Genomic DNA, 22218 nt, shown 5'->3' on the forward strand with positions numbered 1-22218 from the left:
CTCTTGGAGGTTTTTTCAAGTCAAGAGGCGGACCTACAGCAAGAGGAAGAAAGCTAGGGTTAGGGTCTTCTATACTCATTGTAATCTTTTGCTTGTATTTGTGTATATTTTCCCTTTCTTCTTGTAGTGTGAACTTGTAGGGTTTCTCCACCTTCGACAGTTACCGAAAAGGAGTGTTTAATCGATTGTAAATGGCTCTTTGTTTTCCAAGAATCAGATCAAGATTCTTGGAACCCAAGGTGAACCGTTCTAACGTGTCTTTAAGTTCTTTAACTTGAGTTTTCAAATTGGAATTTTCTTCCTCAAGTTGTTGGACTTGAGTTGAACTTCCAATTTGAACTGGCTCAGTCAAAGGAATCAATTTAGTCTCCTCCTGAAGGATTATTACCTCCTTTTAGAGTGGTTTGATTCGGAGATTGTATTTGGCTAACTTACGCATAAGATAATTGGCTAAATTATGGAGTTTAGTTAATTGAGAAATACTTACAATGGGGTTAGGCCCTTCAGAAACGAATACTGATCCATGGCTTCTCTCGGACTCAGCTTCTAGCTCGCTCTCGTATTCGGATTCATCAACTTGTTCGCAGGCCGTAAGTGCAAGGAAGCTCGTCTGTTTGAACTCTTTGTCAGAATCTTCTGAAGAAGACTCATCCCTTATTGCTTGCAGTGCTTTCTTCTTCTTTTGCTTCTTTGCTTCCTTTTGGTCTGGATAGTTGGCTTTGATGTGCCCTTTTTGGTTGTAGTCGTAGAAGGTTACTTTGAACTTCACTTTTGGACTTGATTGTACCTTCTTGGATTGAATCACCCTTTCGATGTCCTTCTTGGTGAATCCTTTCTTTTTGTAGAGTTTACATACTAGGTTAACGATCTCGGCTGCGATCTTGTCGTCATCATTGTCTGAGTCTGGTTCATCTTTGGATTTAGGTTCGGTTCGACACTTGATTTTTGGTTCTCTTGTTTTGCTTACACCTGCAATCAAAACAATACCTTTCTCGATCGGACGTGCATTAGTCTGTTCGTGCAATTCAAATTCTAAAAATAACTCGTCTAGTCTAATTGAGGAGAGGTCCTTAGAGACCTTGTAAGCATTTACCATTGATGCCCACAAGGTGTTCCTTGGAAAAGCATTAAGTGCATACCTGATGATGTCGCGATTCTCCACCTTCTGCCCAATACCTTTCTCAATAGATCTTGTATGCGAGAATGGAGTTGGCTAGCTGACTCACCTTCTTGCATTTTTATATTATATAGTTTATTCAAAATTAAATCATGTTTACTTACTTTTGTATCGGAAGTTCCCTCGTGCAACTCAATTAACTTCTCCCACAACCCTTTTGCACTTGAAAATGAGTCGACTCGGTTCAGTTCTTCTTTGGTTATGCCGCATTGAAGTATTTGTGTTGCTTTTGCATCAGCTTCAATTTTCTTGCGGGTTGGTGCGCCCCATTTGTCACAAGGGATAAGGACTCCATTTTCGGTGGGAAATGTGAATTATGTCTGGATGATTATCCACATTTCCACCTGTGTCTTCAGATGGTACTCCATTCGACCTTTCCAGTATCCAAATCGTCACCGAAGAAAAGAGGCGGACAAGATGTGTTGTAGCCTTCTTGGTGGGCCATTAAAAAAAATCTCGCACACACAAAAATAAGAAAACTTGTTCCAAGACTTGGTCTTGGATTAGTAATGCGAGATTAAGAAATCAATATGCGAACTCGAGTGGTGTTGCACCAGCTTCGAGAGAAAATTTCGATTGCGATAAAAATAGCTCAGAAGGCGGCAATTTTATCGATTCCGATCGACTCCGAAAATTAAAAAATTACCACGAAAAAGAAATGCTTGAATGACGATCTCATCGATTCGAAGTGACCCCGCTCTGATACCAATTATAGGATCGAAAAACACTAGAGGGGGCGGTGAATATCGTTCGTGGCTAATTCGTTCGTTTTAAAGCAATCGAGTTAATATGCAGCGAAAATAAGAAACAAACAATGCTAACATCGAGATGTACTTGGTTCGAAGCCTATGATGACTCCTACTCCAAGGTCCACACTCGTTGAGTGTTTACTTTGGACAATCACTATCAATTCGCAGAATTTACAAGTATAAAAGATTAACTGCAGTAATGAAAATTATACCGACAACTAAGAATAAAAATTTTGAAGCTTCTGGTCGTCGGAGTCGAGTTACAGTTTTGTTGGATCGTCCTTTGAGCAGCGCGTAGTAGAAAGATTGTAAGTTCTTGATGTGTTAAGCCTTTGCTTGAGACAAGCTTATATAGTCTGTTGAGGGCGCCTCCAACCGCATGGAGGGCACCTCCAACCCCGTCGAATCCGCAACGCCGATAAGCTCCGTTTCGCCCGCTACTTATCAGCCCGAGGGCGCCTCCATGCTCCATGTTCATCCAAGGTTTTTCATCTTTTTCACTCCCTGCAAGATGTGTTAGTCCAAAAATACCAAACATATCCTGCAAAATAGAGTTAACACATTAAATTATGAAATAGAAAGTTGTTTTGACAGTCTCCGGACTGTCCGGTTCTGACTTCCGATTTCCCTTCCGGAAATCCTAAGTTGAACTGACGCCTACTGTTCCCTCACTGGGGAACGCGTCCTCACCTACTCCACTCAAGAGAGTTTACCTGTTGTCAGACCGGTCCTCTAGATTGACTGGACTTTTGCTCAGTGCCTGAGGCTTCCGGTCTTCATGCTGGACGTCCGCTCCACGACCCGTCCAGACTTCCACCCGGTTCGCGACGCCAAGATTTCAACCTATAGTCCCCGACTCTAGGATTTTGCCCGAAGCTCTCGACTCGCCAAGACTTTCCGCCTAGGGTTACCACCCCCCTAGGATTTTCCACCTGCCTAACCGCAGCTAGGACTTTTTACCTAAGTATACTTAGGACTTTCTTGCAATCTCATTCAAACTTGTTAGATCACAAATAACCTTAACTTTAAACCATTTGTCATTACCAAAACTTAAGTTCGATCGTCGGATTCTTCCAGCACCAACACCTTGTAGTTCTTGAGCGTGGAGTTGGCTCACCACTTCAAGATGCCAGCCGGTCGAGAAGTCAAGCCGCTCGAGAAGGCATACGAAAAAGAAATGCTCGCGCCAATACTTATTTGAAGTGGGTATTTTATCGAAAAAACTAAGCCCAGTCGGGTTTGGAAAAGAAAAGTTCTCGGCTGGGACAATATGGGATAGTAAAAATAGTGAAAGAGCCGGGAGTAAGAGAAATACCGTGTAGGCGGAACAGAACGACTATCCTGCACAGCAGCTGAAAGGAGTTCAACACTAGTTGATGGAGAGAAATTCGAAAGTATTTACATACGACAGAAAAGAAAGGGTGGATCAGAAATCGTAGACCGACAGTAACTGATCCCTAAAGAAACAAAGGTAGTCGGGCGACGGATAGTGTGGCCGATCGGAGGAAGTAGGAAGAAGAATTTCATAAATTGGAGGAAATTCGTAGGCGGTCGTTAAGCTCTCAGTATCGCTGGCGTCAAACCTGGACTCAGTAAAGGTATACCAAAGTCCAGGGACGGCGACGGGAGGCTGTTAAGAACTCGCCATCGAAAAAATAGAAAGGCAGCAAAAAGACGCGATTGAGGGGAAAGAGCTTACTGGAATGTCACCGGAGGAACAGTAGAGGAGTATTGTCGAGAAACAGACGAGAAGTGTCACCGGAGAGCTTGAAGACGGAAATGCGCAAAGGAAAAAGGCGATGTGCACGGGTTTATAAACCTCGGGTCCGGTCAACCGGAGCCGTTCAATCTATGGTCACGAAAACCTAGGAAAAGATTTGTCCATTGAATTCGAAACGTCAAATGTCACATCACCAACGGATATCCGCATGTGACGTCGAGCGTGCGGCGGCAACACGTGAGACACGTGGCGCTTGACTACGGGATGACATTTAATAAAGGCAATTAAGAGACATGGATGCACGCTCAGCCATAATGAGCTTGGATTTGTACGGTCTTCCAAAAATATGGATGACGTGTGCCCAGATTGTGTTCATCCAAGGAAGCACAAGGAAAGGACAAAGTATGGATACTCGCCGTGTCGATCGGCTCAAGGAAGAGGACATATGGCTGAACGACACAAGAAAGGTGTTAGCACATCGATCAATTACGAAGAAGCGGGCACATAGCCGAACAATATGTTATGGCCGTTCGATTAGAGGCTAAGGAGTGCCATAGGCCGATCGACTGAAAATCGTCACTAACACCATTTATCCCACCAGAAGACGAGAATTGCCCGCACTGTCGACGAGACTTGAGCCTTGATCCGAAACACTCTTATCTCGAGCAAAGAGACTACGCAGAAACCTGCAACATCGATCGAAATAAATCTGGAAATCTACATGCATATAAAAAGCTTGAACCTGAGACTATTGATCTCAGAGCCTCCGTCTTAACCAATAGGTCAAGGTCTCATTGGCATTCAAGTGCATTTATTAACCTGACTTGTGAGTCTTGTTTTATTAGATTTGAATTATTTTTTAAATTACAGCAGAGTTTATAAAAATAATAATTATTGGTTTCTTTGCTTTGAGAGGGGTATTTTGAATAAACAAGTAGAAAATATTTGTTATGATTGTTAATCAAATAAAGTTTATTTTGATTGTCAACAGAGTATGGTGGACTTGGACTAAACTCATTTAGGATACAAATACAACATAAACTCAGAATTTAATTAAATATGATATATCTATCCGCACCAGCGATGCGAACTGTCCGTACCTTCGACGAGCCACACTTATCTCGAACAAAGAAACTAATTAAATCTACCTAAATAAATTAGCAAAACTGCCAAGAAAAAATCTCAGGGCCTGCGCCTTAACCATTGGACCAAGACCTCATCGACGGACCAAACTCATTATTAATATCGCTCTTAGACTACGAAAAAAAAAAAATCTCCGTCGACTGAAGAGTTAAAAAAGCACGTCGCCTATCACCACCGGCCATGTGTCTTTCTTCCTCGGTTCAGCCAGTTTATCTTCGCTGATGAATTCTGTTATTTCTCTTCATCCACCGTCCACTCGACTCGTCTTCGAATTCCAGAATCTTCCACGATTCGACGCCCCGCATAAAGCCGTTGTCTTATCCTTTCTCTTTCACCCACTCGCACTCACAGTTGAGGTCTCCCTGCGCCGCTGCGCTACCACCGGCCCGCTAGCCTTGGATTAGGGTTTGCGTCTTCTTGATTCGTAGGCTTATTCGATCGTCCATGGCGGCCTCGTCGGCGCAAATCCATGTCCTCGGCTCTTCTGGAGCCTTCCCTTCTCTTAAGTTGCCGTCCTCTTGCTTTGCCGCTTCCAATTCCCTCTTCTTCGGCCTCTGCCGACCTAGTGGCGCTCGGATTGTTTTTGGGCGCCGGAGCCATGACTCCGGTTATAGGCCCTTGCGGGTCGCGTGCGAGAAGGTTGTCGGGATCGATATCGGCAGCACTAACTCCGCCGTTGCTGCCATGAAAGGAGGGATGCTGACGATCGTGACCAAGGGACAGCGAACAACGCCCTCGGTGGTGGCCTACACGAAGAACGGCGATCGGTTGGTCGGGCAAATTGCCAAGCGGCAGGCCGTGGTCAACCCTGAGAATACATTCTTTTCGGTGAAGCGGTTCATCGGACGGAAGATGTTAGAAGTGGTCGAGGAGTTGAAGCAAGTCTCTTATCGGGTTCTGAGAGACGAGAATGGAAATGTCAAGCTCAATTGCCCTGCCATCGGGAAACAGTTTGCTGCTGAAGAGATCTCAGCTCAGGTAATTTTTTTTGTCCTGCTTTGTCTATTTCGTTTAGTAGTATGTCGTGTGAGCTATTTAGTTTAAAGTTTCTTTACGAGAAGTTTGCTGGCTTGAGTTTCAGTCCACTGACATAACAGTGGCCGCAACTTGTTTCCCTTCCCTAATTGTTTAGTAGCTAGAGATTAAACTGTGGTATTTCCCTCGCTAGCTAATAAGACAATATGATTTAGAATCATTTTACTATAAAAACAATAATATAAAAACTGTAATGATGGGTAGCATTTTAAAGATCCCGACTCGTCGAATTGTTGGACCTTTGTTGCAAATATTTATGGTTAAGTTAAATTCTATAACTTATGTTGTCACAGTTCTGATTGCTAAGCTTTGACTTGGTTGCATTATTTTTGCCTTGATTGTTAACAACTTTTTATTTTTATTTTTTTTTCGTTCTTCAGGTTTTGAGAAAGCTTGTGGATGATGCTTCCAAGTTTTTGAATGATAAAGTTATGAAAGCGGTGGTAACTGTTCCTGCTTACTTCAGCGATTCTCAAAGGACAGCTACAAAGGATGCTGGCCGTATTGCTGGTTCAGAAGTCCTTCGTATCATTAATGAGCCAACAGCCGCATCATTGGCATATGGGTTTGAAAAGAAAAATAATGAAACTATTCTGGGATTTGATTTGGGAGGTGACACTTTCGATGTTTCAGGTAAACATGCTCACTGAAGTTTATTTATTTTTGTAATTATCTTATCTAGCCAATTCCATTTTCAGATGTTATTTGAAATTTCAGATTATTAAGGACCCTAGGGCATTCCAATCTTCCAGTTCAATATGGACATGTTGGTAGTTTGCATTATAACAGAAAAAAATAGAGTTCAGTTATGTCTTTGGATTTTGAATTCTTCTTATGTTAAGAGGTAACTTTGAATGTACATTTATGCACACGCATCTTGTGAGTTTCACATCATTGATGCCAACTTTTGTAAAATTCAGATCAAACACATTATTCAGCAGTTTGATATTTGTTTCATCATCTTAAAAATTTAAAGGCATAGAATACCTTTGTTACATTATTGTAGGAGATGAATATGCTTTGAATGTTAAAGATGGTAGTACTTTTGGTAGTTCTGATTATGGTTGGCTGCAAATATTTGCCTTTGATTGACTGGACTACACCTAATTGTATATTGCAGGGGTTCAATAGTTGTAAATTTAGTCGTTAACCTATGAACGGAAACTCAAATCACAGAGCACTTAATACTCTATCCTCACTATTTATCCACAAAGTTTCTTTGTTGACAAGCATACGACACTTTGTTGTATTGCATGTGATTAATAGGAATAGATAGAGGAAAACAGGTTAAAAATTGATTTGGATGATTTAGCATGGCATGGAGCAGTAGCAGTAGCAGTGTGTTCATGCTTCTGAAACTATTAATTGAATAGACAATCTACTTTAGTTTCATATAGGTTATTTTCATGACATAAGGAGATCATGATAAAGGTTTTTAAAAAATATGCATGAAAGTAGCTTCTTGACAATCTACTTTGAAAGTGTTGCATGAAAAAGTGATGCAGGTTGTTGGCACATGCTTCTTGACAATTCCTTCAAGCTCACATCGTCATCTCAATCCGTACCAATCAGCCGCAAACTCCCGACAACACCAACACCAACGACATTCAACTTCCTTTTGGTGCCGTTGGGCCCTTGCCCATTGCTGACCAACATCGCCAACCAACATGCTAAGTCCCCTGCATGGTCCCCTCAGTTGCACCTCATGCAATGTCGCAGGCTTGTCAAATCAAATCATATAAACCCTATTTATAGTCTTTTACATTTTAGTCTAGAAAATTTTCAGTTTTACATTTTAATCATCTATTCTGTTTTTTAAAAAGTTACTGTGGCAACAATAGCCAAATAAAAAGGAAAATAGAAAAAAAACGAGGAAAAGCAGTAAGAGAAAGTTGTAAAAAAATTTATTGGTGTACTATACACCCCCGACCTCCACTTCAAGCTTTGTCTTCATTGTTAACCTTAACACCCTCTTGTAACACCCTCTTGCAAGCATCATGTAAAATTATAGTATTAAGTATGTTCATCCATTGGTCTAATTAAAAACTTGTGGCTACTTCAATGTCAATGAATGATCTCATCTAAGTATAATCACATTTCCTCTTTGAAAATTACTTTTTTATTTAGTTGGTAATTTTAAATCACCTACATTTAATTGGTGTTTTCACAATTATTTCACGCTCATATATTATTTAGAAGAGACAAAATACTATCACATTGTTTTCTATGTAGTGTAGTCATCATCCATTTGAAAATATATATACTACTATAAGTATAATAATTTTTTTTAATGTTCTTTTGCATTGCATTTAATTTATCATATTCCTTTTATTTTATAATTATCATTAGTTGTCGATACTTAGATTGACATATCAATAAGAATTGCCCAACTTAACACTAATACATAAGAGAGTGGATTTTAAGAGAGTGATATCAACCAAACTATATTAATGTTAACAATAAGCTTAATTTCATGAGAACTATAACAAACCACCCAAATAATTATTTATACATTTATAATTTAATGACACTCAAATTATGTCATATCTACAGAAGATTTATTCTATTATTTTTTTGAGAATAATACTTGTTGTGACCCAATGAGTTTAGGACAAATGCCCCTATTTTTGTTGGTAGAATGGACCTTAATGTATTTCTTGAGTGCTTGGATGATATTGAAAATTATTTTAAGACATAATGTGTCATCTATTGAATGTGTACAATTCGGTAAATTCACTTTTAATGGATCCACTAAAAATTTTTAGTGATATGTCCAGACCATTAGTCTAAGAAGGACAAAAGCCAATTACACATTAACATGAAATGAAAAGACAAAGGACAAGATACACATTGACATGAAATAAACAGAGAATTAATGAAAAGATATATTACAATTTTAATTGACGGGCCTAACAAGTATGTAAAGACAAAATAAATTTCTTCAAGTGGGTTAAACTCGAAGGTAGCATCCAAAGACCTTAGTTCACTTGCAATCCATCAACTTGTAACTAAGATGAAAGAGTTGTGGTTAAATAAAGCTCCTAATAATCAATATAAAATAACTCTCTTATTACAATTTTAAAAAGGCCCTCCAATGTTACTTTAAATGAGCCCTTTAGCAATGCAATTTTAGAAAAACCTTATATTTACTTAACTCCTTTTGAAGATAGTGAACTTGATATCAACCAAACTTAGGCTCACAAATTTAACTCATTCGTGTTATTCAGAAAAACCAAAAAAAAGAAACTATGCAAAGCAAATATCATGAACTAGTATTGGAAGAAATCTAACTGAAAACTTTGCAAATTACTTGAGATGACTCCTTTAATAGATGTTTGTCAACCAATTGAATAAAGTTATTTTTTTTCTATCCATTGAATCGAGAGTTCCTCCGCTTCATCAATGTTCTCTAAGTTCTTAGTGGTTCGATGCTTCAATTTGGTGACTTCTCTAAGTTCTTGGTGATTCAATGGTTCTATTTTGGTGTTGTGTCATATAGTCTATATGGATCTTAATTATTTTTGACTCAGATTATGAACATAATAAATTTTTTTTATTCTTCATTCATAAGACAAATTAGCAACTGTGTCACCCAAGAAGTAAAAATTAGATCACATGCTACAATGACTTTTTTTTTTCTACATGAGAAATTTGGCCAGGTGCCTAATGGCTTGGGATATCAAGCAGGTGGCAATATGTGTTAAAGAGTACATGTGACTCATTTCTTGGTCCGCCATGTATGTGTTGACTATTGGATCAGGCTGTGTTGGGTCAAGCCCAATCATGAGCTAGGGTTGTGTGCTACATATGTAGTAGATCTCCTTGGTCGAGTTTGGCCCGCAATATTTTCATATTAAAGTACTAACACTAGCTATTAATCCAAAATATTTTTAATAATACTTAATAAAATTTATATTTTTAATAATATTTATCCTGGATTTTTAATGTAAAATACAATTAAAATTATCAAGATTAGAAGAAAAAAATGGTACCAGACCTAATAGTATGAAAATATTGATATTTGAGTTTGAGCCTGAAAGATATAAGGGACATTCGAATTTGATTTGAAGTTCGAAAATACAAATAATTTTGATTCAAAATAAAATTCAAGCTCGAGTTCGATTCCAATTATTCGAACCTTGATTCGAGCATTATCGAAGGGTTCAAGTTATTCGGACCTTAATTTGAGCATATTTAAATTAAAATTATATAAAAATAATCAGTATTTGGTTCGAGTTCAGCTCGTGAACAATCGAATAAAATATTATGGATTTGAATTCGGCTCGAAGAAATTATCGAACACATTCGAGTTTGGCTTGAATTCAATAATTTCGAATACGAATCAAATATTTTTCGAGCCGACTCGAAAAGCTCGTGAAGAGACTCGATTCGTTGACACCCCTAATTTGGGCCGTGCTCGGCACAGCCTGAATTGGTCCGAACTGAGAAGACACTGCATGGTTTTTCACAGGCTCAAATTGGCCCAGGTTGTGCCAAGCATGGGGCCGGTCCATTGATAATTTAGTGTCAATGATTTATAAATTTAAGTAGCCCATTAAAGATCTGTACACTTGCTGATTGGATATGCAGGTGTAAGAACTCATGTTGCAGCAGTTGAACAACCCATTACTGCAAAGGCTCAAAAGTTAGAAGCACCTGTTGTCATTGTTACTGGAGCATCCAGAGGTATAGGAAAAGCAATAGCCTTAAAACTGGGCAAAGCTGGTTGCAAGGTCAGTTGATTTGATGTATGCCTTGTAATAGAAATTTGTGTTCATGGTATTTTGTTTAAATGTAAGTTGAGATTGCAATTGCTCGAGCAAGCATGCCATTCTGCAGGATTCATGAAATGAAGATGACAAGTCTTGTCATCTTACTAGTTAGTAACGATTGTTTCATGGGCCTTGAAATTCTTTATAATTTAAATTGAAAACTAGCATTAATATACATACCTAAATCAAAATTTTCAGTCTCGTGTGATTATGATTATTGCATGACCCTTAAAGCTTGTTTTCTACTAGAGAAGGAAATGAAGTGATAGAAAAAAAATTCCTAGTTTTTCCTCCATTTATGTTGGTGGAGCGAAAAGGAGGGCAGAAAAACGTCAGAGGAAAATTTTAATTAGTTTCCCTTATATTAATTTCATCTGATTTAGTCATAGAACTCACTTTTGTGTGCAATGGAATTTAATTCTATTTTTGATCTATGTTTTGTTATGTTTTTAAGAAATAAAATTTTAAAATTTATGATTTCTTCCCTCTATGGAAACAGTTAGAAAATATTTCACAATCTCTTTTCTCTACATTTTTTTTTCATTCCCTAGCAATTTCCTTGCATTGTAGGAAACAAGGCATTAAGGTAAAAAGGAATATGTTGTTGTGTGATTCATCATGCTGTAAGAGTATTGGATTGTAAACATACAGAATGACAATGTTGAGAAGCATGCTACATGATATGAGACCACAACAACAAAGCCTTATCCCACTAGGTGGGGTCGGCTGTTTCATGAAATGAGAAAAAAAATGAAAATTGTTATTATTTGTTAGTAGATAAGTGGAGTTCCAATAGGTGATAAAATGAGAAATATAACACGAATTAATTAGAACTGGTGTGAGGGGTAAGTAGATACCAAAGAAAATTTGTACTTAATTAAAAGATACCTAAATGACCTAGGTAATACAAATGATATGGGCTCACATAAAACTAAACAAGTCAATTTAAGATCCAGGTAGCCAGCGACATATGTTTGACTATGACCTGTTATTGCACTTGAAAATACTTTTGGCACATTTTTTTTACTTCAGCAAGCCAATGACCTGACATGACGTGCAGTGACTTGGAAGTAGGTTGTATGTGTGTGTGTGTATAATTTCTGCAACTTGCTATGTTAACTTCCATATGGAGTGATCGAATCTTATATCAAGGTGTTATAAATATTGTACATTCTTCGGACAACTACTTCTTTTGGAGTGTATTTCGGAAAGGTTTCAAATCCATCTCCACATGGAGTCTCTCATTTTGAGTTAGTGTCCAAGTTCTGGTGCGCACAACAGCTTTTACAGTTGGTACTATGATGTCTGAGTGAAATATAGTTTTTCCAATAAAATTGTAGTGTGAGTTCCCTGTTCAAAACACAGATTATTACTGTTTTAATTTCCTTAATTTGGCCCACTTGTGGATCTTGGAGAGTTATTAACATGAATGCTATATTTCCAATGAACAATATTATTTTTGGGTTTCTGTTAATTATTATTCTCTATGGAAGTCAGGTTCTTGTGAATTATGCAAGATCGTCCAAGGAAGCTGAAGAAGTATCCAAAGAAGTAGGTTCACTTTATTTGTCATATATATATATAATTTTTGATTTAGGCTATCATCTGTGAGTGTAATATTTTATTTGTTTGGTCCTCCAACAGAAATTTGTATTGATGGGATTTGACTCTGGAAGTTCTACATCACACTTTATTATTGTCTTTTTGCTTCTTTAATTTGACCAATCACATGCTTTTTGCAAATTAGTTTTTACCCCTTGGTGGACATCTTTTGTAGTATCATTTTGCATTACATCAGCGTTCTAAAGTGTTTGCAATTTGAGAAAACTTATTTTGTTGTATTTTTCTTTTTAAATTTAGCAATGTAAGTAATAAGAACAAGAGTGTCTGAATGTAAGAAGATTTTATAGTGTAGCTTGGAGTGTCATGAGAAGATACATTTTATGTTAGAGATGATAGGGAGCATATTGGTACAAGGTCTGACTGTTAAACATCATTGCAGTATTGAGGACCAGAATTTAAATATCCAAACATATTTGGTCTGTTATAAACAAGTCGTTAAAAAAGAAAAAATCATTAGGTTCCCCTATGGATTTCCCAAGTTTTGGTAAAGGTTGTCCTGATATATTTTGGTAAATCGCTCATCAGATTACAATCTATGAGGTCATTTGAATACTAAAGATTCAAAGAGATTACCTCTAAAAATGAGCTAAAATCCATGGGTAGATGGTAAGGTAGTATATTGATACAAGTCCTGACTATTAAACACATTTTGTCCATCATAAACATGGTTGTCAAATTTTTCTGTTATCATTATGGATCGATGAGTTCGATCCATGCAAATAAAGGATGATTTCATCTTTTTTCAGAATCCGTAATCTCATATAGATTTGTTAGGTAGTTTAACAAACTAGAGTTTCAAGAAATTATCTAAAATGAGTAGAATCCATTGGGAAATAGAAGGAACTAATTGAAATTTGGTCTATCAGAGAAAAAAAGGGATAGAATATCTTGGCATTTGCTTAATTAGCTACTTAAAAAAACTTGGCTGATCTAGCCTCTGTTTTTTTTTTGCTGATTGTTGCTTGAATGCTAGCGAAACGGGAGCAAAGAGTCTTTAGCATATCTTAGATTCCAAATCACATAGCCTCACTATGATACCTCAATTTATTGTGAGATTGGTCAAGTGATCTCTTTGAATAGATGGAACTAATTGAAATTTGGTAAATCAGAGGAAAAAAATGGATAGAATATCTTGGCATTTGCTTAAATTAGCTACTTTAAAAAACTTGGCTGATCTAGTCATTCTTTTTTGCTGATTCTTGCTTGAATCCTAGCGAATTGGGAGCAAAGAGTCTTTATCATATCTTAAATTCAAAATCACATAGCTTCACTATCACTCAATTTATTGTGAGATTGATCAGGTAATCTCTTTGAACGCTTACAATCAGTCACCAACTAGGCCAACCACCTTATCCATATATCTCTCTGTCTTGCTTATTATTGATCTAGAGAGAATTCAATGCATCTCTCACTTGACAATAGTCTCAAACTCCTTCCTATAATCCTGCTTTCGATATGATTGAAGTCCCAATTAAATCCTAATAAGAGATATTAATTGATAGTATACTTTTATTAAATTTATATTAATAATCTAACAGTATTTAATAACTTCATATTTATCGATATGATGTCATTAAATATTGTAATATACTTATATATATAAAAAAAGGGCAGCCCAGTGCACGAAGCTCCCGCCATGCGGGGCCCTGAAGAAGGATCCATTGTTCGCAACCTTACCCTACTTTTTGTAAGAGGCTATTTCCAGGATTCGAACCCGTGACCTTTTGGTCACATGGCAACAACTTTACCATTGCGCCAAGGCTCCCCTTCATTGTAATATACTTATATAATTTTATTAATTATATATTAACAAAAATATGGTTTATCATATATAAATTAATCTAATAGATATACATCTTTAATAATGTTATAATTTTATTTAAGATTTTTAATTTATGATAATATTCTATGTGCTACTTATCTAGTTCTATCAATTCAACTATTTATGATTTATCATTTGTGTTATTAATAATCTGTTACTCAAAGAAACAATTCATTCGTCTAATCCTGATACCACCATTACTGATTTTAACAATTGTGATCGTAAAATTAACCTTTACAAATAGATACATTGATGCTTGACTGAATGATTCTCGTTGTGCTGAAATGATTTTTGCCAATACAGTTTCTCTTGGTAAGGCATTCTTGTAGCAGTGAGACTAATGCCGGATCTTGATTTTTCAACAATATCTGCAGATTGAGTTATCTGGTGGTCAAGCAATTACTTTTGGTGGTGATGTTTCTAGGGAAGCTGATGTGGAATCTATGATAAAAACTGTTAGTTAGAAACACTATGCATTTAATGTCTTCACATTTAGCTTGAACTTACTATATTGTAAATCTGATTCTTCCAGGCAGTTAATACATGGGGAACAATTGATATTTTAGTTAATAATGCAGGTCCTTAGAATCTCAACTCTTCCTGGTTGTATTTTTTAAATATATTGTTTCCTGATGGTGAATATTAATTGATGCTTTCAGGAATTACACGAGACACATTGTTGATGCGAATGAAAACATCTCAATGGCAGGAAGTCATTGACCTTAATCTTACTGGTGTTTTCCTTTGTACACAGGTCTGCTAAGATTTATGTTTGTGAGTTTTGCATGATAAATTAGTTAACTCTCCATTTCTACGTAAACAACTCTGCAGGCAGCAGCCAAAATAATGTTGAAGAAGAAAAAGGTACAATATTCATCTAAATTTTGCTATAACATAGTTAATAGTTGAGCATGCGATACTTTTGTTATCCAGGAGGGAATCTACTGACAGTTTTATTGGTTTAATTTAATTGCACACATCACTAGATTATTCTTTATTGGTTGCAGTAAATTTTGAAAGATATGAATGTATTATTGGTGCCACTATGTGCAATCAACTGTACTGAAGAATTCTTGAGTTAATTGGTTTTTAGTTGAGCTTATTTTGTTAAATAATTTGCAAATTATTATTTTCTGGCCGTGGTCACTACTGATTACCATGCCCCTGTGCCGAAAAGATCTCTGCCACTATTTTTTCAGTTCTGAACGTGTGCTGTGATAGTAATAAGAAAGTCTGAGTTCCTGTGGTATTACATGAAATTAGATAAGATAATTGGCATATGATTCCATTGCAAGAAGATATTGGAACAATGAACTTTCTGGTCTTGCATCATATATTTTATTCCTGTTATATAGGTATAGCTAGGGCTGGGATGTGTTTTCCAATTTCTTGCTAGCAATATAAACTTAGGGCTGAGATGTATATCGGGAAATCATGGGATTTGGCGGATTTAATTGGCAATCGAAGTAGCATAAGCTGATTTCAATATATATCATGATTCCCTAGTTAGTCACACATGCAAGTTGTTTATTCAAGGATGACTGAATTATGGTTAACTTTTTAATATTTTTGCCTAATAACTTAATGAGTCAATTCTCTCATTGGACTAGTTATTAGAATTGGTAGCAAAATGGAGCTAAATCTTTGGTATGGCAAGCTATTTGGAGAGGGTTGTCTATGGGATGTCTGTGCTATTATTGAGCTTCACATGCTGCTCATCAGCCAATTAGAGATGATTATGAGCTTTGATTTGGAATTTTAACCTTGAGCCTTTGGCAGGGAGATTGTGATTCAAGTTTGGTTCTACATGGTGAGGTGTGGGCTAATGAAAGGAACTTACTGGAGTGGATGGCTAAACTTCAATTAAGTTGGGTTCAAGTATTTTGGCTAGTGGTTTGGCTTAATGTGTAGTTACTCTCTTTTGCGGTATCTTCAATATCTACTATTCTTATCATCAAATTCTATGACTTGATTGCAGAAATATTTACACTTTAAAATTTGCCTTTCTACAGGTTTAGTTTTTATGCAGTTTATGCTTATTAGTGAATTGCCCTCTTAGTGATATATATACCTTGACAATCTTATGAAGGCTGCAAATGTTACAGCCTCTGATCAATCAATTTGCTGCATCCCATTATGCTTTTGTGCTTCATTATGATCAAACATTAATTGCCAATATACCATTCATATCGCTTTATTTTTTAATAGGGGAGAATTATTAACATAGCATCTGTCGTTGGCCTTGTGGGGAATGCTGGCCAAGCTAATTACAGCGCTGCAAAGGCTGGAGTTATTGGTTTTACTAAAAGTGTTGCAAAGGAATATGCAAGCAGGAATATCAATGTAAATATATGTTTTAATCATGCAAAAGGTTCAATTTAATTTTCCAATTCTCTTTGTTCTGATTGTCTAGTGATATTTTTTTTAGGTGAATGCTGTTGCTCCTGGATTCATCGCATCTGATATGACTGCTAAATTAGGTGAAGACATTGAGAAGAAAATATTGGGGACCATTCCCTTAGGTAAATTAGAAATGCGAATTATTGGCTTTACATGAAGCCTAATTCCTCATAATGCTTTCCTACAATTGTAAAAATTCACTAAAGTTGGATGTGTTCTAAGGCACCACCCTACCAGCTATACAATTATATGTAGTAATTACATGTTGACCTCTTTCCTATTTGGAACTCTTGCAGTCTCTGCTTGAATTTTGTCCCAACTGTATACCACTAATCTGATTTAGATCATCTCAGCTTCCAATTACCTAGACTATCTTTCAGTTGCAGCTATTTTTGTTGCTGAGTTTTTATGATTATACTGCAAATTATCTTCAGCTTTGCCAATAGCCTGCTAATACTTTGGATCATGCTTTATATGGTATTAGAGTAAGATGGGATTATGTGTAACGGGTTAGTTCGATACTTCTTGTTTTAACCTTATATGCGTAGGGTATTCGTTGAGACATGTAATTGTCCTCTTGAAAACAAGCAAGGCAATATTATTATCTCCAATTTTCACAATATTATAAGTTATCACTTAAAATAACCATTCAGGGAGATACGGCCAACCAGAAGAAGTTGCTGGATTGGTAGAGTTCTTGGCTCTAAATCCTGCATCAAGTTACATTACTGGCCAGGTAACGATAGAATAGTCAAGCACTTGCTTTTGAATTCACGAGTGTTTATCAATATTGGTTTATGACCATTTTCAATTTGCTATTAAAGAACTCTCAACTTCATGCAGTTATTCCCTTGTGTGAACTGTATTTATCTTCTTGTTGCTATGTTTCCTGAGAGCATTTCACTGTATTATGTTGCAGGTCTTTACCATTGATGGTGGAATGGTAATGTAATACCACAAGCAGTTTTCATGTTCGGCATTTGGCAGTTCTGTCGCCTAGAGTTTGAACAATGATCCAGACAACGAGTCCTTTCCACCCTGCTTAGTTTCCGGCAAATGTTAGTCTTAAATGCTAAAAAAAATTCACACTTCGTTTGTTCCCCCCCGGATAGCTATAAAATTCACAGTATTTAGCACATATGCCAAAAGGTTTCGAGGACGCGAGACGACAAAGTAAAGGGGAATGTGATACAATGCAAATACCACCACTTGAACTTGTAGCCAACTCACTTTGACCAAATTGCATTCCCATCATTGTTGGGCATCACTATTATTAAGACGATTTGCAATTCATGTGCATTTATTAACATGATTTGTGAGTCTTGTTTTATTAGATTTGAATTATATATACAGAGTATCCTGATAGCTTGTATTCCTTATGCTGTGCACTCATACGCGGCATTCCTCTTGCGTATTATTTCTTTTTTATTTTATTTTTATAAATCCAATTTGTTCTCGTGTTTTCTCTTGATTCTTGCTTATCCATGCCGCCTGCCTACCGTGCCTGTTGCTTGCTCGGTTGGCAGAATCCGGCCGCTTCTATACCTCGACTGGTTCGTTGCTAGAATCCGGTTGGAATTGGTCGCAATCTGGCCATGATGATAGCGACTGAAATTTCGGTGGGATTTTGGCGCAGTTGAATTCCGGCCACGATCCAGTTGCGATTCAGCATGATCGTGGTCAGAATTCGGTCGTTGCTAGACCTAGGGTTGTAAACAAGTTGAGCTGAGTTTTGGGGTATTTAAGTTTGATAAGGTAATCGAGCTTAAAATGAAATAAATTTTTGAAATGATTGTTCAAGCTTAGTTTGGTTTATTTTTTATGAGTTTAAGTTTGTTTGAAGCTTGGCTTGAGCTTGATTCATTTAGATGTAATCGAGTTCTCAATTTAAGTTTGGCTTGAGTTTGGTTCAAGTTTGGTTTGAGCTTGGTTTGTTTAGATGTTATCGAGTTCTCAATTTAAACTTGTTTGATTGATTATTGAGCTTGTTAATTTAAATTTATTTATTTATTTTATTTATTATTTATTTAGCATATTGAAAAAAATTTTATTAATAAATGATACATGTTATATCAAGCAGTTCCCTGGAGATGGCGTGGAGGTTTAGATCAAGGCGATGTGGGGGTCAAAATCGGAATAGGGCAGCAATCCCCATCTGCTTCTGTGGATCACCCAACTCTCGGACTTTGTTCGAGTGGTTTTGATGTAGAACGTTCAGATAAAGTTGACCGACTATAAGGCAAGTGCTGACTGACTATAAGGCAAGTTGGACATAAGGACTCTAGTAGTTTACTCAGTAAATAATGTACCCGGTTAGTCAAACAGCTGGCCATATTCAAAGGGGCCATGCTAGAGGAAAAGATCGGGCGGACTCGAGAACATTTAGCCTCATAAAGCGCTCAATAGACGTCTGACCAGATAAAGGCCGAGTGAATATAAGATTTTATGTGCACGCCCGCCTGAGCAAAGACCGAATGGACTCAAGGACACATAGCCTCATAAAGCGCTCAATGGACGCTCGACCGGATAAAGGCTGAGCAAATATAAGGCTTTCTGTGCACGTCTGGTCGGATAAAGACCGAGCGGGCTCAAGGACACTCAGCCACATAAAGCACTCAATAGGCGCTTGGCCGGATAAGGTCGAGCGAATATGAGGCTTGTTGTATACACCCGGCCGAGCAAAAATCGGTCCGGCTCAAAGACACTTTGCCTCATAAAGTGATCAATAGATGCCCGGACAGATAAAGGTCGAGCAAATATAAGACTTTCTGTGCACGCTCGACCGGGCAAAGACTGGACGGGCTCAAGAACACTTAGCCTCATAAAGCGCTTAATAGACGCCCGATCGGATAAAGGGTGAGCGAATATAAGGCTTTTTGTGCGCGCCCGGCCGGTCAAAGACCGGGCGGATTCAAGAACACTTAGCCTCATAAAGCACTCAATAGGCGCCTGGCCGGATAAAGGCCGAGCAAATATAAAACTTGTTGTATACGCTCAGCCGGACAAAGACTGGACGCGTTCAAGGACACAACCTCATAAAGCACTCAATAGATGCTTGATCAGATAAAGGCCAACTGAATATAAGGCTTGATGTGTATGCTTGGCCGGGCAAAGACTCGGCAGGCTTACTAACTTTCACCTTCCTCTTCCGTTCCTTCGAAGCTTCGTTCCTCATGTCGCCGCCTCTCCATCGAGTGGAAGGGCTAAGCGATTGAAGAAGCCATGGCCGTCGGCGAGGTTACAGAGGTCGTAGCGGCTGCCGCCCATCGACTTGCTTAGGAGACCTCTGCACCTTCTGCGCCCTCCTTTCCATGAAAAGATTTCTGAGTTTTTTTTTTAATGGCTTTATGTGCCAGATAGCACCCAGACTGATCGCCCTTCCAGGGACTATTCGCTACGCATCTTGCTTTTTATTGCTACTGGCTCTTCTTCTCCCAGGTCGAGCAGATCTGTCCGGTGGACCACGTCCTGCTTTGGTCCTTCTTTTCCCATGTCGCCGACGCTACGGATGAGAGCATTCATAATAGAGATATTTTTAAAAATATATTTTTCTAAATATTTTACTTCTCAACTATCCCTTCTTCAGGGATATTTAAAAGGTAATTAAAAATCATCCGGCATACCGATGATTTTTTTCCTATGGAGACTACCAAAAGTGGATAATCTTTATTTTTTATTTTTTATTTTTTTATTTTTTATTTATTTTTTAAATTTAATTACTGTGTGGTAAATAAAAATAAATTTTCAACATGATAATTTTTTTTTAAAAAAAAATCAATCAACGTTGTTCGTCCATGTTCATTTTTCCTGCTATATATTTTTCATCTATATTACATTAAAAAAAATGGCTACGTACCACATTTATTCTCCTCTTTATCACACTAAATTTTTCATTTGTTCCAAAATATTTCAAGATCTCAACCAAATTAATACGAAAAAACAATTCCAAAGATACAACAAGCCATATATAATATCAAATCATGATGAAACAATTATTCGTGATGGTAGTACATAATTAATTTAGAGGGATTGAATTTGTATAAGATTATTATGGGAGTACACAAAGAAAAAAGATAATTATTATCTGATACACTCAACTTATCAATGATTATTTTTCTGTTAAGTCGGTATATACTGATGACATGTTCCGATGACAAGTTCAAATAAGAAAAGAGTTATTTTTTGCATATGGTCACGAATTTAGAAAATGATAAGGTCATATTCTCACTGCCCCACCTTTCCCGGTCAGCATATTAATAAGGTCATATTCTTACCTTCATCCTCTAGCTATAGCCTCACACTGATATATGATAGTGGATTCTTGATGCTTGCGAGCCCCGAAGGAGCAGAGTGGATTAGAGGGGGAAACGTATATTTGTTGTGAAAGATATTATTTTATTTTAATGGATTGCTATATGAAGTGGATCGTGGCTACAGAATTCTTATATTCGACCTCACTTCGTTCCCTCTAGAGACAAATATGTACATCGAATGTAAGTTTGAGCCGCATGTCTTAGAACAAGATGAATCAGTGGACCTTGTCGAATTGACATGCGAGATATTGCTGGTGATTCAGAATATGTTTGATAAAGATATCGAAGAGGACCGCACGCCTTACGTTGACTGCCAACTTCACCCCGCCCTGATCTGACTCATACGAATCCGTCAATTTAAAATCTTTAAAATGATAGAGGTAAAAAATCTCAAGGCACATCTTCTGAGTGGAACAAGATGGAGGCTAGGAGATTACAGATCTAGGCAATTTTACTCTATTTTTGGGAATAAATGAGTCATTATTATTGTAGATTAGTGAATTTCCAATAGGGGTGAGTATTCGATTAAAATCAAATCAAACTGAACCGATCCGAACCGATATTTTCCAAGAAACCAAACTGAATCGATTTTCGATAAAAACCGAACCGAACCGAACCGAATTTTTAATAAAACCGAACAAACTGATTTTTTCTAAAAATTTGGTTTGACTTTATAAAAATTTAGTTCAGCCTAAAATTTATGGTCTAAAAAATCGATTTAATTCAAAAATTCGGTTTATTCGGTTTAACCAACTAAAAAAATTTAAAATCGAACCCGAACCGAATTAACCGATTTTTTGGAAGTAAAAAACTGAATTTCTGAATAAACCGAACCGAATTTTTAAATTTGGTCGGTTTGATCGGTTTAACCGAACTTTTGCTCACCCCTAATTTCCAACACTCAAAAGAAATTCAATTTATTTCACTAGCTACATCAAAACCTACACTAAGAATGAAGTAGAAAAGGTTATATTTGGCTCATTGCTGAATAATCCAGCTACCGATGTGGGGGTGTATGATATAGAGACGATGAGCATAGACCTAATATTAGATTCTAATGGGCGAGGGACTCAGCTTGTCGGTGCCACCAATTTAGTTTTTTCCATCTTATTAATGATTTTTTTTTCTGCAGAAACAAGAACCTTTTTAGTTTACATTTGAAGAATTTTTTTTGTAATTTTGTGTCATTTGTGATTAGCATTTACCAATTATTACTGTTCATCAATTTTCTGTATTGCTCATGAATACATGATACTGGTACATAATTCTGAATAAAAAATTATTCTGACTAATAATTTTGTAGTGTAACCCATCAATTATTAAATTATGAACCGAATTAACTAATTTTTTAGAAAAAAAAATTGAATTCTGAATAAACCGAACCAAATTTTTAAATTCGGTCGGTTTGATCGGTTTAACCGAATTTTTGCTCACCCCTAATTTTCAACACTCAAAAGGAATTCA

At 37.0% G+C, this 22218-nt stretch overlaps 1 protein-coding gene across 5 annotated transcripts; it reads left to right on the top strand.

The window, feature by feature from the left end:
• Nucleotides 1–4978: 4978 nt before the first annotated feature.
• On the top strand, nucleotides 4979–17833 carry LOC122036421 (3-oxoacyl-[acyl-carrier-protein] reductase, chloroplastic-like). 5 transcript variants are annotated; one of them, XR_006127384.1, is made up of 13 exons: nucleotides 4982–5767; nucleotides 6205–6457; nucleotides 10415–10557; nucleotides 12094–12147; nucleotides 14416–14496; nucleotides 14574–14619; nucleotides 14701–14795; nucleotides 14873–14905; nucleotides 16250–16384; nucleotides 16470–16563; nucleotides 17095–17177; nucleotides 17361–17499; nucleotides 17591–17833. XR_006127384.1 is itself a non-coding variant. In XM_042595718.1 (12 exons), exons 1-12 carry the CDS (start codon nucleotides 5234–5236, stop codon nucleotides 17391–17393), a joined length of 1584 nt encoding a protein of 527 aa, XP_042451652.1. In that variant the 5' UTR covers nucleotides 4982–5233; the 3' UTR covers nucleotides 17394–17833. The 5 variants fall into 5 exon arrangements, 3 of the variants coding, with proteins under 3 accessions (XP_042451654.1, XP_042451652.1, XP_042451653.1); XM_042595718.1 differs by having other exon boundaries at nucleotides 17361–17833; XR_006127385.1 differs by lacking the exon at nucleotides 17095–17177 and having other exon boundaries at nucleotides 4983–5767.
• The last annotated feature ends 4385 nt before the right edge of the window (nucleotides 17834–22218 follow it).

Source organism: Zingiber officinale, unplaced genomic scaffold (genome assembly GCF_018446385.1).
Source record: "Zingiber officinale cultivar Zhangliang unplaced genomic scaffold, Zo_v1.1 ctg161, whole genome shotgun sequence".
Classification (NCBI taxonomy): Eukaryota; Viridiplantae; Streptophyta; class Magnoliopsida; order Zingiberales; family Zingiberaceae; genus Zingiber; species Zingiber officinale.

What these genes read in the sequence shown, in the direction of transcription:
- LOC122036421 (XM_042595718.1), top strand. Translation starts at nt 5,234, where the DNA reads ATGGCGGCCTCGTCGGCGCAAATCCATGTCCTCGGCTCTTCTGGAGCC. An exon ending in TAATGTTGAAGAAGAAAAAG is followed by an intron (nt 14,906 to 16,249) that starts GTACAATATTCA and finishes ATTTTTTAATAG; the next exon opens with GGGAGAATTATTAACATAGC. An exon ending in CAAGTTACATTACTGGCCAG is followed by an intron (nt 17,178 to 17,360) that starts GTAACGATAGAA and finishes ATTATGTTGCAG; the next exon opens with GTCTTTACCATTGATGGTGG.